The 18,113-nt window shown below is 32.1% G+C and overlaps 1 protein-coding gene across 2 annotated transcripts; it reads left to right on the plus strand.

Annotated features, from left to right (window-relative positions):
• The first annotated feature begins 3,759 nt into the window (after positions 1-3,759).
• Positions 3,760-15,247, plus strand: LOC132943263 (uncharacterized). Of its 2 annotated transcripts, none has more exons than XM_061012171.1 (3): positions 3,760-5,188; positions 7,094-7,255; positions 10,771-15,247. In XM_061012171.1, the coding sequence occupies exons 1-3, from the start codon at positions 4,717-4,719 to the stop codon at positions 12,816-12,818; spliced, it is 2,682 nt and encodes an 893-aa protein (XP_060868154.1). In that variant the 5' UTR covers positions 3,760-4,716; the 3' UTR covers positions 12,819-15,247. The 2 variants fall into 2 exon arrangements, with proteins under 2 accessions (XP_060868154.1, XP_060868155.1); XM_061012172.1 differs by having other exon boundaries at positions 7,097-7,255.
• The last annotated feature ends 2,866 nt before the right edge of the window (positions 15,248-18,113 follow it).

Consider the following 18,113-nt stretch of genomic DNA (forward strand, 5'->3'; position numbering starts at 1 on the left):
AAGATCTATAGTAAAATTATGTTAATAAGTAGTTTTAAAAAATAAAATTTATCTAATTTAACCTATTTTGAGATAAGATTAAGTAATTGTGATTAATACATATTAGCCTTTAGAATTCAAATATAAATTTAATTTCCTATTACAAATCGTAAACAGTTTAAAGAATACTTTGATAAAGATGTCTGAGATGATTCTGGTTAGTCATCATTATGGCTGGGAATATATTGACCTAAAATAACAATTTTTAATGCCCTGAAAAATTAAAATATGGCACTTCTAAGTACATTTTATTTTTTTAATTTTAATAAGTTTTATATAGTAAAAAATATTTTTTATTTAATTTAAAAATTAATTATTGTAGAAATGCATGGTTTCAAGTTTTCTATATAGACTTGAATAGAAACATAGAATCTGAAAAAAAAAATTATTCTCATTTAAATTCCGTCAGCATTTGTAAATTGTAATCTTGATTTTTACGCCGTATAACTACTATTTTTACGCCGTTTACTAATCCGCTTGAAAAATTACGATGACTAATATTCGATTAGGTATAAACCTTAAAAAATAATAGCACGTTACAAAGTTATTTTTAGCATCAAAATCTCAGCCTCAGACATCATATTTTAAAACTAGCTAGTAATTTTGTTAATTTTTAATAACATCTTATTATTAATAATAATTGTCTTGAAAACTGCACAACATGGCTCATACTTCAACGTCTTACTCTTATATAAATATATATTTATAACTTTAGATGTAGGTAAGATTTGTTTGTTGCATTTTTTCGAAATCGCTGTTATTATGCCATCAATTGCTTGTGCATTGCCAAGTCGACAGCATTGATCGAGTATTATCCGCGTATGCAGGGTGGTCCGCGTACAGGCTGTCGTCATCCACCCCTCGTATAATCAAATAATACAATCTACACACATTCAACTTTTAAAGTTTTATCGATCTACACAATCTGACCAAAGATGCAGACAAATGGCTTAAAGAACTTCCACTAATCCACTCCAATTATGACAATATAACGATTAGTTACCTACTGGAACAAAATTATATCCGACCTAATTATTATACTTAATATTCTATTTAAACCGTTAGTTTTTATCCAATATTTGTTTATTAAATGTTGAGACATCATACTAGTATAATATATAAGATGTATAGGCATAAAAGAACTAAGTGTTATAATTTATAAATGATAGTGATCGAAGTTCAAAGTTTGAATTCAATATTTCAATGTTTACAGGAATAAATTAACATACCTATGTAATATGTATAAATAGAAACAACAGAATAATAAATCAAGAACACTCAAATATAACACAATCACATTAACGCAATAATAATTTTATGTATTTATTGTATATAATAAAAATAAATTATAGATTCTGGTTAAAAAGTCTACGTTTCTATAGGTAAAGGTATACTATTTATACCGATATTCTAATACTTACCTACCAAAGATGTTACAGAGAAGCCAGAACTCATAAAGTCATAACACAGGTAACAAATATGTCAAGTTTCATTTAATTTCAGTACTTTAAATACGTAGACAGTGAGTTTAGTATAAAATATATTTTCACCAAAAATACATAAATCATAAATTATAAAAATATTTTTTAAAAATTGGCATGGTGTGGTGCAGACGCGCAGTGGTTGGTGTCATTCACTAACTTGTTTTGATGTTCGCTAGTTCCCAGATGGGTGACCATCCGGGTTTATATAGTGTTCCCCTAGAGTAAAAAAATACTGACTAAAAACAAATCTCAGCCTAATGACCTCAGATGTTGAAACTTATTAATTGAATAAAAAAAAATGTATTACTCAATAATACTCAATAGTTATTTATATATTTATATATTATAGTTTATTTAAAAGATTTGTGGTACAATTTTGTGGATTATAATTTCTTATAAATAATTGAATTTCACTTATAAAATTATAATAACCATTTTTTTTTGAGATATATTATCTAATCGCGAATTACAGAATATTTGAAGGAAATAAGTGTCTTAACCTTTAAGTCAAAAATATAATTTTCTAAATATAACTGCTTTTATTTAAAACATTGTAGCTCAACAATTAAAATTAATGAATAGAAAACAGGTGCAAAGTAGATAAAAAAAAAAAAAAAATAATAATTTAAATTAGGAAACCAGCTATGGTGATAAGATAAATTAAAAATAAGATTAGGGGGGGGGGGGGGTGTAAAAAAATTGAGTAAAAGACGATATGTGATTGAGTGAACTATACCCAGGCAGAGGAAGGAAAAAAGAAGAAGTCTAGACGTCTAGTGTTGGAGAGGGAAGGGCCGTCAACAAAGGATATGCTGGAGGTTACACGGTGCTTTTTAATATGGAGTCCCACAATGGAAATTAATTGAACGAGAGTAAATACGAATGCGGAAAATAATATACAATAAAAACTTGAAATGTCGTGTAGTAAATTTAAAATGACGAAAAAGATATTGAACATTTTTACTTGCCACATTCAGTTAATTTTTGTTGATATTTTCATTTTTAGATTAGTAGGTATGTAATACAGTTTATGACTACTTGTAAATTTTAATTAATTAAGTTTAGAGAGTATAACATTCACGAAAAAAGTAGGTACCTATAGGCTATAATACATAAATTATAATTGGAGGTGTCATATATAATAATATATGAGTGAATAAATGTCGAGAAATTCATCCCATTCTACAAACTGAAAACGATCATTAGGTATAATATAGTATCCTACAATTCACATTATAATTATATTATATTATACCTATTATATTATTTTTATTTCAAAAGTATGAAATAACGATGGTTGAATAGAACTGCATGGATGTTTGTGTAACTAACATAACTCATAAGCTTGTGACAAATTACCAACTCGTCTACAAGTATCTACGGAAATATATTCACCCACACATTGAGTAAAATACTTAATATACAATTACACGGCCGCGTGCTTATTAGTGGTAAGTAAATAGTACGTGGCATTACCACAGGCCTCTTGTACGTTGTGCAGGAGGCAATAATTACGTATATCATTATAGATCATAACTCAATAATTAGAATATCTGTTCCACAAGCGGATTCAGGAGGGAGGGCATGGGTGTTTGGGCACGCACCCCCTGTCGTCTAAGCCACCAATAAAATAAATTTGTTTAATAAATTACGTAATCTAAAACAGAAAGGTAAAACCAATTTTTCTTTATTTTTTAGCACTTCCTACTATATTTTTCTGGATCAGCGTCTGATCTGTTCTATTTTAATACTTCAGACAGACGACAGAATCCACGCTTAATCCTGAGATGACGATCTAGAGCAGAAATGCACTGCAATATCATATTATGATATACCCATATAGGTTTACGTATTATATTAGGTTTTAGGTAAGTATATAATAATTATGAAAGACCCATTTAAAGCCGGTCCACTCCTGCGGCCGGGGTTAGATAATAATATTATGTTTATAATATTATATTGTTATGTCAAACGTAAACTTAACTTTTCAATCAATGGATCTGGAGTACAGATAATTTGAACAAGACACGAACACTAATGTAATACTATAATATTATCATGTAGGTAGGTAGTTATATATATTATATATGTTTTGATTTCGTAGTCGTCTCTGCGTGTACCCGACACAATCAAGAGACTCACGGTACGTATGACAAACATAATATATATATTATTGTTATCTTCGAACCTCGAGACAGGTTATAATAATAATAAATATATGGTGATTTATATATTATAATGACGTCATATGTTGTTATTACATAAACAATAAACATATAAGTACGGCGATCAGGTCGCGCGTCGTCGCGGAGCAGCCACCGTCGTGTCGGTGTGTCGCACGCGGGTATAATATATAATGATGCTAATGCGCGTAGATGATCGGCAGGTGGCGCGGAGGGTTGCTGCTGCCTTGCGTACGGTCTTACACGCGCGCGCGATCCCGCTTATAAGGGTGGGTAGCAGCCGAGGCGGGGGCGGCGTCGCGGCGCCCGTAACGAGAGTGCTCGGCATTATCGACCTGTACGCCATCTGATTTGCCGCCGCGTCGTTTCCCGACGAAACGCAGTCCGCCGCTCATTCACGTTCGCTACGATCCCGTGCCCGAAAAAACACAAAAATACTCACTTACACACACACACTGACTCATTTGCACACACACAAACACTCACTCACACAAACACACAAGCACTCACTTACACACATACGCACAAACCCTTACTTACACACACACGTCGGACTTAATATTATATTATCATAAACATAATATTATAAAGTGACCGATCATCCTTACAATCACTTCGCCGCCGTCATAAATTATTGTTGTTGACGTTGCGAATCGATATACGAGTGTCGATTTTTCTGGTTGATTTCGCTGCCGTCGCGTCCCTCGGTCCGCCGCCGCGCGTTGCATGTGCGCGGACAGTCCAATGTGGCTTTCACTGTGACCGTAGTCGCAGACTCTTCGTGGTGTACCGTCGCCGACGTGACGTTCGGGGTGCTGGAAGGACGGTAGCGAAGCCGAGAACGACGGCGACGACGACGGCAAGTTCGGGGGTGGTGCGGGCGGTGGCGGTGGTGGTGGCGACGACGACGACGACAGAGGCTGCTGCGGCGACTGTTGATCGGTTTGACAAATTCACCGTCATGGACGACGTGACGTCAAAGGCCGATTGACGACCACCGCCAGTAAGTCATGAAACAGAAGAAGAAGAAAGACGAACCACAGCGGCCGCCGTCCAGTACAGACGAACAGCAACAGCAACAGCAGCAGCAGCTATGCAACGGTGCAGGCGAGCCGAGACCCAAGAAATCGGCGCTGAAACGCACGGCGACCGTCGGCGGCTCCAAGGCGGCCAAGTCCGGCAAGCACAAGCGGCACGTGCAGTTCAACGAAAGTCTGAACGTGTTCTTCGAGTCAGACTACGTGATCGTCATCCGGGACGACGACTGCGAGTTCGACGAGGAGGACTTTGACTTTTGGTCGCAGCATCCGTGCAGCTGTGGCGATGCCACGTGTTTCCAGCCATGGCTGGACGATGACGACGGCCGTGGTATGCCGCCACTCGATCCGTACGAAGAACAACCAGCCACGCTCAGTCCACCGGATGGTTACAAGGATGGCTGTCCCAGGCACGTTCCGCCGTCTCTGGATCATCTAAAATACGGTACCTGCACTTATCAATAACCATTTACAGAAGTTTTCGGCACTTTTATAATATAGATAAAATATATAAACATTAAACATAGTATACTATATAGTGATGTACACTGTACAGACTACAGACAATATAGTGTATGTAATTAATGACCATTTAAAATTGTATTGAAGTCATAAGCATTATGTATTTAAAAATATACTTAAATATCTTACAAGTATCTCTATCAGTAGCTATGCGTTTAGGAGATAATCATAATCTTAAACGCCTCGTTAGAGTAAAAAACAACCATACACCATCTAACACAATTAAACCTTACAGCGGCAGTGATTTACATGCGGAATGTTATATGAAAAAATAATCATTTTTAAATGTAGGTACCTACTAAAAGACTTATACACTCAACAAGATACGAATCGTTGTATAGTTATTAATATTCAAACTACCATTGTTTATTATGACCCTATTAGTAACAATAGTTATATTATCAAATAATTATTTTTTAGATATTTTGCCTTCAATTATTGGAATATAAACTGGAAGGCCTGAAGACAATAGTTTTAATTTCTTTTCTCTTTAAAAAATTTACAATTGAAATATTATTTATGAAATCAAATTTGTCAAATCAAAATTAATTCTATCCTGAATACATTTACAATAATACACATTTTATTAGAATATTTTGTGTCTCAATTGGTTTTTTTTTTATCATACCAAGTACCAACATTTTTTAAACATAAATTATATTTAAAAACTGTTAAGAAGAATTTATTTTCTTATTCTCATTGTTCTTTTTGATTTTAGTCTTTCTCGATCAACTTTCTATATTAGATTATTTTAAACAAAAACCTTTCATATTTTAAATCTTTACTATTGAATATATTTAAATGTTATTTTAAATTTTTAAGTGTTTTATTTTCTGAAATCAGCTAATTTAATGAAATCTAAAAAACTGTATTTGTTATGCAAATCAGTAAACATAACTCATGTAAATATCTGTACAAATATATGTTTTAAATAATCTAGTATTAACTTATAAAAACCTACTTAAAAAGTTATCGATTCAAAATAATTTGCATTAAAAAAAAAAACTATAATATTGTTATGTAAATATGCATCAAAGGGATATTCGTTTTCCAATTTCATTAAAAAAAATGTAGTGTCATGCGTAAGACATAATATTAATATTATGTATTTTTTATGTTTGTTATTTATTTAGATATCCACCGTAAAAACTACAAGAAATATAATACATTTATGCTTATATTTTACATCATATAATGCTTTAACATTAGACATTATCACAATATATTTAACTCACCAAGTAACATTAAATAAATGGCCCCATTATTAAATTAACTAATCACATCACAACGTTAATTGTATAAAACATTTGATAAAAAAAAATCCAATAAACACACTTTGCATTTACTATTACAAGTTACAATCGTATATAAGGAGAGAAAAATAAAATATTTATAAACCTACTTGAATTAAAAATACCTACAAATATATATGGACATTGCATAACCCTAATTAATACTTTGTAACCTTGAGCACCAATTGCAGTGATAAGATGATTATAAATTATAGTATATTATATATCTAAATACATGTATTTAGATAAATCTTTAAACTGCTCAAGTAAAATATAGAAAACGATACGTAAATAAAATTGCATTATTGGGTAATATCAGTACTTATTCTATACGATTATTTGCATGTATCTAATGTAAATTGTTTAATATTCATATTTTAAGTAGAAAAAAAAAATAAATTTTATAATATATTTATAAGCTGTTATTATCTTAGTCTTAAAACAGATATAATACGATACCTTATTGTTTACATGATTGAAAACATTTAAAATCACATCGTACAAAACAAAGAACTAATATCGAAATAATATTGTAGCAGATGATGATTTGGCTACAAGATATGGTTCGGATGTGATGGACAGCTGCAGCGATACGCATGTCGCTATGCCATATAATTCCAATGTCAACTCCACGTCCTATTTCGAGGATAACAATCAAAAAGCTCGTCATGAACTTTCGTCTCTACCCCGGCCAAGTAGTAAGTATAATTTATATATTATGCTGCGTATCACAAACGGTGAACACAAATACGAGATTGCGTGCAATATTATATTACATTTTTCATTATTAGGTACCTACCACCTACCTATATTGTTCAGAATTTATTGCAAATAGCAATATAACGATACTCACACAAAATCTATTGTACAAAGTCAAATGTAAAAATACTAAAAACTGTGTAAATGTGCAAATCCATAAGACTAGTTAAAATACCTACACTTATAATTTATTAAAAATCTATACCTACTTAGCTGTATTAACCACCTCCACCCGGGTTAAAATTAATCTATCTTTGTATCGTTTTTTGTTTTCTTACAGTGGAAATATAATATATATTATTATATAATATACCTAAACACCATTACAATTATACATGTTATGATTTTCCACTTCTCAATTCTGGACATATTTTTGTTGTAAACACAAAAAAATTGGAGGCAGATTCCATTAATGCTTAAAAGTTAAAAGCTGACATAAGTTTCATATCGTTAAGATTGGTATTCGTCGTTATGTATTTACATAAAGAAAATATGTCCAAAATAAAGAAGTAAATCACGATTGCACATCATAAAACTAATCATTGTAATAATTGTGTTCATAAGTAGGTATTCGATTTTAAGATTTGATTTTTTAAATATATTTGTAAGCAATTTTATATACCACATTTCCCCTAATTACTATAGTAATATAATCTTTAATCAATGGCAACCATTTAAAATATAAACAAAAAATTATTCGATTTTCGTTAGTCAAAACTGAATTCATACGTCAGCCACCTTATAGCAACCTATATATAGGGGTTGAAAAAATAAGCTATCCTATACACTCCGAATTTCAAGGGATCTATTCATATAACTTTTATTGAAAACAGCCCAGTTGCTTTTGAATTTAAAGAGAACAAACAAAGAAGCGTTTTTTTTTTATACATAAAGATTAAATAGATAAGATAAGAGTAAGGAAATGTATCTCTAATCTTACGCATACATTATAACTGGTAAGTGATAAGATATTAAGATAAAATGTTTAATATTTAATTATTAACCCTTCAGAAACGTTTAATAATATTTAATCAATAAGTAATAATAACATTTTACTGATTTTATATTTGCTGTTTACATAAAAGTAAAAATAAAAATATTTTATTTGTTAGGGTGAGTATAGGTTAATGATTTTAACGAGGATTGACATGAATATAAATTGGTTATAATTTTAAACCTTTCAAACATAGACTATTTCAACTTTATTGTTTGCAAACAATAAACTTTGCAGAAGTTCGATGACCTTTTTTTAGATCGTTTTCTAAATAACTATTTATATTTTCTACTAGATGTATACTTTCTACTAGTGTATCATATTTTAAGATTTTTCACATGGAACAGATGTATTGTATCATTTAAAATCTAAGGAAAATAGTTGAATTCAAATAAATAGGAAAATAAATAGGTGGAACGTATAAATGCTGGAATGTGTAGTTTCGGAATTTTGCAAAACTGCGTATTTTGCATTTTTGCTGTATAGTTTGTTCGTTTTATTCCGGGAAATATTTAAGAGGACCTAAGGACCATATAAGCTTGGAAGTGGAAATACATTTATCAAGAGAAAAATATAATTATAATTTATATTTTATTCCAATGTAGAAATCCTGCATACAGGCCATACAGCACATAATTCATAGTTATTAAAATATAGGTTTACGTATGGTAAATTAATTTTAAAAATACCATGTTATGTTACGTTTAAAATATTATTAATAGGTAATGATTGTTTTAATGAGTAATGACTAATGACTAATAGATGTAATAATGATACATTGATACACTTGTATGAGTTGTATAAATAACTAAGTACAATATTGATATTAATTATTCATAATAGTATTAAAAATTAAATAAACTGTAGGTACGTATTTATTTTAAATATTAAATACGATTCTGGTTGTACAAAGAAATCTCCTCAGTGGAGAATAATATGTGAAGAGAGCATTTATGGTAACCTATCTATAGATTTTTTTGCCAACGATAAAAATAATATATGTATAATGTACATTATATTGAGTTCATCTCCTACCCCTTGGAAATTGGTGTAGGGTTTCCACAGTGGTCAGACCTGGATTAAGGGTGGATAGAGCCCTTTTACCACGGGGACCCACTAATATTCGATCTCCGTGGTAGAACGTTTCATTTTTCGGGTAAAAATTGTATTATATATTTTTTTAGAACATTATACTATTATTATAGCAGTCAGTATTACCCCATACCATATCATATTTTAATATATAATATATGATAGTATATTCTACGAACTATAATATTTTGCTACGGGTAGTCAACCAACAACATCCATTATGGCTTTATATAGTTTATAATTAAATTGGCAATGCTTCCATTTTTATTTGCGGGTATTCATCAAATTATCTTCTATTGAAATATTGAATAGTATACTTCGTATAAGTGGTCTTTTTCACTCACATCGCACTGTTTTTGTAAAAAAAATTTTCAACCCGTGACAACATTGTTGGCCATGAAAGAAAAAAAGACTTTAGCTGCTATAGTTTTTGCTATAATTTACCGTTTATAAGTGTACCCAAAACATATCCAAAGAAGTTTAAATAAACATTTATTTAAGTTTAGGATCGCAAGGAAGCTCAATTAATTGATTTTCTATGTCAGTAGACATTTTAACTGTCATTATTTCTACTGTAAATGGTTGTATTCAATCCATTCATAACTTATTCAAATTTATACATTATAATTTTAAAAATCTTAATTATTTTTATTTTTCACTAAGAAGACTTTTCGTGACCAATTGGTCAAAGCATTTGTATACCTTACGGGGCCCAATTTTGGGTCGCACCCACCGATTAAAGACCACTGCGGCACTGCGCTTTAAAATAGTATATAATATAATAGGGATTTTATTTTCATCTATTTTTAGTAAGATGGTAATGGTAAGAAAGTTGAATGCAAGATATAAGTAACATAGTTTTAGTAAAATAATATAATTTTATAATTTATACTAAAATATAACTGTGTAATATACGTTATTTTTAATGTTAACATATACTAGTCAAAGTGTCACACGTATTTTATTTGCATTGTCTTTGTCTACATACAGCCATACAGGAAAAGAATAATACATGTATCTACTAGTCAAATACCTATACTTGGTACAAATTAATCTCATTAAAAAAATGTATTAGGTATTACAATACCGGTGCCTAGTTGAATAGTGGTTTTTATTTAACCCTTCAAAAGGACCAAAAATTAAATAATATTATATGACATGTCTGATTATTATATATCTTTAGATGAAATTTTTTTTTGTGATTTTATTTGGCAATGTATTACATTGTACTTATACTGAGAAAATAAGATTTAACGAATCATAAGCGAAAATCTACCAGCTTTGTTGGATCTTGAATATAACATTATGATTACATACCTATAATATACATTTTACAATTTTAAATTGATTTATTTATTTTATCTGCAGAAGACGAACAGAAGCAGCAGCAGCAGCAGCAGCAACAACAGTCACAGCCACCGACAAACGCATCTGCTCTTCAGTTGTCGAAAACAAACACTGTCTGTGATACAAATTCAAGTACGGGCCAGCAACCACGGTGTATCGTGGAAACGATAACCATGACCACAGTTACCGAAAGGCAGATCGTGCAGGAGACCAGGCCCGTGGACGTGCCCGGTCTTGACGCCGCCTCCAAGACCGAAGATACAAAAGACGTCACCGGTGCCACTGCCGTCGCCCCCGATGAGGGGTATGTAATGATTAAATGTGGTAATAATACTATGGTGTACAACAACCGGAACCCAAACTCGGCAGTGCGACAGTTATTTCCGACCACGAAGTTCGTATGCCCGCCAACCCGAATCAAAGAGACGGACGACGCGAGGCTGCTGAACAAATACTTAATCACGGAAGAGTCACTCCGGGCGTTCGACAGTCGATCGATGAACGGTGGCTTGGGCGGCGGAGGGTTCAAGAGCGAACCACACAGCGACGACGACGACGACGACACGTCGAACAGCCTTATCAGGCGAACCATCGAACGAAGTACTTTGAGGCGGAACACCGTGAAAAAAAAGAACGACTCCAAAGAGATATCGCTTATCGAGAAGATCCGGCGGCTGACGTGCGACAGCGACGACGATGCAGACGACCCAACCAAGAAGGCGTCAGGCGTCATGCAGGAACAGGCGACTGCTTACACTGTGTTGGTGCAGTGTGATTCGGGGACGCCGTCCACGACCGCCGCTACTCCGGCGTACAAAAAACTCACAGAATTGTTGGGCAGTGGTAGTGGTGGTGGCCGGTATGACCAACCACTGCCACCACCAGTTGTTCAATCGACGGCCGACGGTGACCCAATTGGCAAAGCCGACGGACTAGACCTATGCGACGGTCACTCGGCCGCCAGCAGCAGAGCGGCCGTCCGATCAGCGACCGGTGGCAAACCTTTCCTGTCCACGTTAGCGACGGCGTGCGTCACAGGCAACGTACATCCGGCCACCGGAGGATCGGTGGCGGTAAGCACACCGCAAACATCGCACTGTCCGCAACCAGACGTGGTAGCCGGCACTCAAGCTCCAAGCTCACACAGACAGGAAGAGCTTGCGGCGTTCGTGCAACAGGACTCGGGCCGCCTGGAGAAGATCCGCAAGCGGTATATGCCACCCACGGCCACTGCGTCCGCGTCCGCGGCCGAGGACGAGGACGACGAGAACGACGATTACGGCTTCAACCGGCGACCGGAAGTGCATGGCATCCGCTCCGGGTTCTCTGCACAGATCACCATCAAGAACAATCCACAGCCTCCTCAACGTCCCCGGTCGTATTATGGTGAACCAGCCCTTCAGACGACGCCACTCGATGTCCAGCCTGACTTTGTGCCCAGATATCAGGCGGCCGCGGTGGCGTCTGTCCGCGCTCGGATCCAGGGTGACGCGCGGGCCCCTCCACCGTACCCGGCCGCGTCCCAACGGTCCATCATCAGAGTGACGCACGGCCAACAGCAGCAGACCATTCGCGTGCCGTACCAGGCGGTCGGTCCCGTCCAGGTGCACCTGTTAACCACAGCTGCAGCGGCCGCGTCCACCGCCACCGGCAACGTCACCGGACACCCGCCACCGCCGCAGGTTCAAATCCGACACCCGCCTAACGAGTACATCGTTCAACACGGCCATGCCAGAATACACCATGGCCAACAGTTTGTTATCGCCCGTGGCACCCAGACGGCCGCGATATCGACCACTCGGTACTACCAGTTACCACCGCCCCCGCCACCCAACATTCAGCAGCAGCAGTTATCGCAACCGCAGTTACCGCCGCACGCTTTCCAACCGTCTGACGAACATCCGGCGACACAATTTAAACAGACATCTCCCACCAGAGGAGTTGCAGCTAACAGTAGACTGCACATGCAACAGCAGCAGCAGCAACAAGACTATGTCGACCATAACTTACCATCGTCGGTCTCGCAGACGCCCAAAAACCCTATGCTTTTTTACGGTATGAATGTCTGAATGGTGGTGGTGTATGGGCTCAGTATAGCGCGTACATGTAGTATAAGAACCTAATATACATCATTATGTACCTATATGTATGTCTGTATGTATTAATGCATGTATGTATGTATGTATGTATATATGTATGTATGACGTATGTATAACGTTTAACGGTTCTTAAAAAAGTTTTGTCATAACAACTAGCTGCCTACATTAATAAATTGTGAATTCGTTTTCGATGCTTTAATACTGCAGTTGTCGCTGAGAGCCAAAAGATTTAACCATACAACTACAAATTAAATTTCAGTATAGTTTATGAGTATTATGTTATTATAAATTATATAATATGTACCTACCCACCTATTGTAATATACATGTCTTCCTATAATATGCAGACGATAACGCAATTATAACATCAAATTATTAAAATATAGATTCAAATCCGTCGTCAAAACACTATATCGTTTCGGTGAAATAAAATACATTAACATAATAACATGTGCCCAATTGTTAAATTGTTATTGATAAAAACTGTATGATAAAGTCCCAATAAAAAAATATTTATTATATACGTACGCTTAATGTCAGCATTTATCGAATTAAGTATGATGGTTTCAAAAAAAAAAACTCAATACATATTTTATTTTTATTATATAAAATACGTAAAAACAATTTTCCTGCTTAATGAAAGAAAATAATATGAATAATAATATTTTAAAACAAAGGGCGATTTTCGTGCCTACAATTTAAACGATAAAAAATGAAATTTTATCTGTTCTAATTTGTGTTGAAAAATATTGCTACGAACAAAAATATAAATAATATAATATCAAAGGACTTAATTTGTAACAATAAGTATATTAATATAACTACATAATATATACAATCAGGCCACAGGTCTTTTACAATATTTATTTACCTACACATTTTTTTGTTTTTTTTTTTTTTTTGTTATAGTTAATAAGGTTCAAATTGTAATAATGTATAAAATATAATTAATATAAAGTAATTCAATAACAGACTGTGACGAAAATTAAGGGTTGTGAAATTGTATTTATAATACGACTATACCACTAGAAAACACGATAATATTAATCATATCGAAGACATGACTAATAGCCAAATCCGTATCTAAAATAGAAAAATAATTTTGGAATGTTTTAAAATAAAAATGCTAAACATTAGGGAATCGTTAAAACCCGTTTATTGTGCTATTTGGTTTGCTATGATTCAATATTGTACATAGTTATCAAAATATTTAACAAAATATTAAAGAGTATAAATATATTTATTATTTACGCCATTAATATGTTACATTTCAATTTTTTTTCACTGCTAATAAATATTTACAAATTATAATAAAATATATTTATAGAGGTATGTATATGCGGTACCTATTAAATATTAAAATTATGCTTGACAAAGACGGAGTATATAATACTACACTGTTATGTTATTATTAAGATTAAAACATAAAATATTTATAATTTCGTTTTAACCAGTAAGAATTGCTTGACCCCAAAACTAAAATGTATTAAAATCTATACAAATTTGTTTGCTTATAGTCCTTTTGTTATTTAAAAAATATTTATATAAAATCACAAAATATAGGTAAATGTGTATCAAAACTACATCGTAATTTCAAGCCAATTATAAAGCCATAATATATATTTTAATAATAATCGCGATCAAATACTTTAATACTTCCATATTTTAATTAATGATTTTATATATATATATATATATATATATATATATATATATATATATATATTTAGTATGCATATTTTTACCTATCATATTTAATAGGTATCAAGAGTTTGTGGAAATCATACATTTTTTTTTAATTCAATACTTTAGTAAAACGTACATTATTAAATTTATTTATAAAAAATTAAAAAATTGGTTTACAAGCCAACATAATTAGGAAACGTTTACAATTTTTAGATTTTTAATAAATTCGATTATCCACTCATACACCGAATTTCCATCTCATAATCTATAGAACATTTAAATTTCATTAAAACTATACACAAATTTAAACTAATATAATATAAATTTATTTATTTTTATTTAAATTTAATACATATATGTACCGATATATTATTATGTATGTACTATTATGATTGGTGCCAAAGCGATGATAAACTTATAAATACCATAAAATATATTGTATTAAAAACATATATAAAATAAAATATTTTGTTGTTTAAAATCATTTTAAATGGTAGGCTGTTTATTATAATTATGTTAAACTTTAGTAAGAAATACTAGACCGTCGTTAATACTGATAACTTAGGCCTAAAGTGGAATTAATTAAAAAATATATTGTCTGTGAATTTTATTATTATTATTTTTTATTTTAAGAAAATATAATGTTGTTGTTGAAATAAATGTGTATAAATGATTAGTTTGTGTTAACTCATTTTAAATAATATATAATAAAACATGGAAATACTTGAATTCATTGACCTTGTAACCTAACCCACTTTAGTTTTTCACAACAAGTTAATTAATAATTTTATTATTTTTATTGAGCTTATGGGTTGTTGTAAGGTAATATTGTTTGCGATTATGAGTTGCGCTTGGGTTATATTTTTACTTATGGGTTAGGGTTACTCTTGTGACTAGTTACACAGTATAAAACTACAGACGACATATCCATAATTTACAATATTTACATACCAGAGTACCGACATCACCTTTTTGCTTTTGTCCAAAACTATATATATGAATAATAATATATAATATTATTCTTTATTATCATATTATTTATGTTATGATAAACTGACCAAAAACCATATTATTCTGCATAAAAATTATTAAATTTCAATTCTGGAAGGCTTAGTCCCCTCCTATACGCTCATATTCTAGAAAATCGTAAAATTAAATTAACTAGAGACAACCACTACTATCTACACTTTACAATATATTATAAGTTGGTACCTATAGTGTAGCCATATATAATGAATAATCATATGATTATACTTGTGAAGACCATCTATTTATTATAATAATACCAATGGAATGTCTGATCATCGGTGCCCACTCTCAACACCAGTGATCAATTCAGATTTTGTAAACAACATTAAGTGTTTGTTCTTTAAAATAATATTGCAATATACCTTCTATAATAATAAAAAAACAACCAATCAAATGTTCACTACTTAAATTTTTACAGAGTAGGTATGTGTTCTTAATATTCTTAGTATTATATTGTGAATCGTGGTCATTTGACCCCTATAAAGTTTTTAACAATCAGACATTTGACCCCTCAAAATAAATTCATTAGATTGTCTTATATTTGAATAATTATATGATTACTAATATTACATTAGGAATTGTAATATTTGAAGATAAGAAAATATTAACCTTAAATATAACTATGAGTACACAACAAGTGAGTTTAAAAAAAAAAAAAAAATACCTAATTAAGAATGGATTTACTTTTTAGTAAAAGAAACTAGAAACTATACTAACAGATAATAATATTAATAATAATACAATTTACGAATATCTTTGCAAAGCATAAAGATAGGTATTATAATATATTAAATATTATTCATTTAATTTATGACACCATTAGGTGTGTACCTAAGGGCTAAGACCTAAGTAAGTATTAATAACTAATAAGTATATATTTATCATTTAGACATTAAGTTGACATATTTTTAATTTATATTTTGAAAGTCTAATATTTGTAAAAAACTTGTACCTACTTCGTAAGTAGTAGCTTTTATGTTCAGGGTGGTAACATTGTGAAGTTTTGCAGTACATTTTTAAAAAGGCCATGTCTAGTTTTCGTACATTTAAAAAAATGGCAAATGATATTGTAAAATTGCAATCTGTTTGAATATAAAATTATTAATTTATCATATTCAATAAAATATTTTTATAAGTTATATACTTGCAATCAAGCAATAAACAGTATTATGCCATGTTAAAAACTTAAAATACAGTAAATTATAATAAATACAAACAAAAACTGGGAAACTCACTTTGCTGTACAGCTACTCACTTCGAGTGTAGGTACCTTGTCATTGATCTAAAAAATGAAAGAGGTAAGTATTAATGTTAAACACTAGGTACTCACTCCTTTAACAATAGGGGGAAATAAAAAAAGGCGAGAGAATTGCCCCATGAAGGACACCTAGAGTGGAGGTGAAAATAGTAAATAAAGTACCACCATGTTATTTAGTTTATTGCTTTATAGTTTATATATGTTACATAAGAAAGAAACAGAAAGGATTGGTTCATCGAATTCAGCTGCTGGTAGTATCTTCATGTAAATAGCATGGTCAATTTTATCACTTAAATCTAATTTTTGTATATAACATCAACTTTTGGTTTTGAATGACTTACATAAAAGCTCCATTATAAAACTATAAAAAATTATGTTACAACCTTATAAGTGATACTAGAACGCATGTGTTGAAAACTATACTGTTCATCAGATAAAATGTTATTAATAAAAGGTAGAAAACAGATAACTAGGGAGTAGAGACTCATATTTAGCTATATGGGAAAGATTAACAAGGTGCCAATATGTTTAAACTTAAGATGGGTCACCAGAATTTAAAAGAAGCCTAAGGAACTAATTTTGAATAAGGAACGGGAAATACCAGCATTAATAGCATTTTCGAAAAATAAACTAGAGATAATGTTAAACAAAATAAACAGGAAGTCTCCCACAATTTAATCAAAACCAACAGAAAAAACACTGTGAAGAGTAGAAAATTCATTACGTAGGTACATAAAAAAAAGTGTTAGTCTCAATATTCGTACATAATATTATATTATTATATATTATAATAAATTATGTGTATAGCTGAATGAAATAATTAATTCTAAATCAGCATCGTAATGCGTAGAACCTGTGAATAATATAGATGACTGATATAGACATCCGACGAGTAATCTTCATTCTTCGGGAGACTTTTGGTGCATTTCGCCGGACCAGATCCCGGAGGTAGTATGGAAGGCTCGTTCAAAACTTCTTTTGCCAAAATGTTATCAGATGGTGATGCCAATACGGCATATCACTATATACTATAATATAGTATATTCGTACTCGCGGACGGTGCCCAGAAAATGGTTTGATACAAAATGTCGTGAATCGTCATGAATCGACGGTACACAGTGGCGAAACAGTTGCGTGTTCACGAAAGAATGATAAGCGATGAGTGAATGACCCAGTTAAACATTTTATACATTTTTAACTACAAAGTGATTTACAAATTGTTGTCATTTTGACGGATTTCTTTAAAATATAAACTTTAGATGCTTATAAAAAAAATTGTGATTAATTATTTT

Source organism: Metopolophium dirhodum, chromosome 4, assembly GCF_019925205.1.
Source record: "Metopolophium dirhodum isolate CAU chromosome 4, ASM1992520v1, whole genome shotgun sequence".
NCBI classification, from domain to species: Eukaryota; Metazoa; Arthropoda; class Insecta; order Hemiptera; family Aphididae; genus Metopolophium; species Metopolophium dirhodum.

Bases quoted from the DNA above. Each gene is read 5' to 3' on its own strand.
- LOC132943263 (XM_061012171.1), top strand. From the start codon at position 4,717: ATGAAACAGAAGAAGAAGAAAGACGAACCACAGCGGCCGCCGTCCAGT. The intron at 5,189-7,093 runs GTACCTGCACTT...ATAATATTGTAG, and splicing joins TCTGGATCATCTAAAATACG to CAGATGATGATTTGGCTACA. The intron at 7,256-10,770 runs GTAAGTATAATT...TTTTATCTGCAG, and splicing joins GTCTCTACCCCGGCCAAGTA to AAGACGAACAGAAGCAGCAG.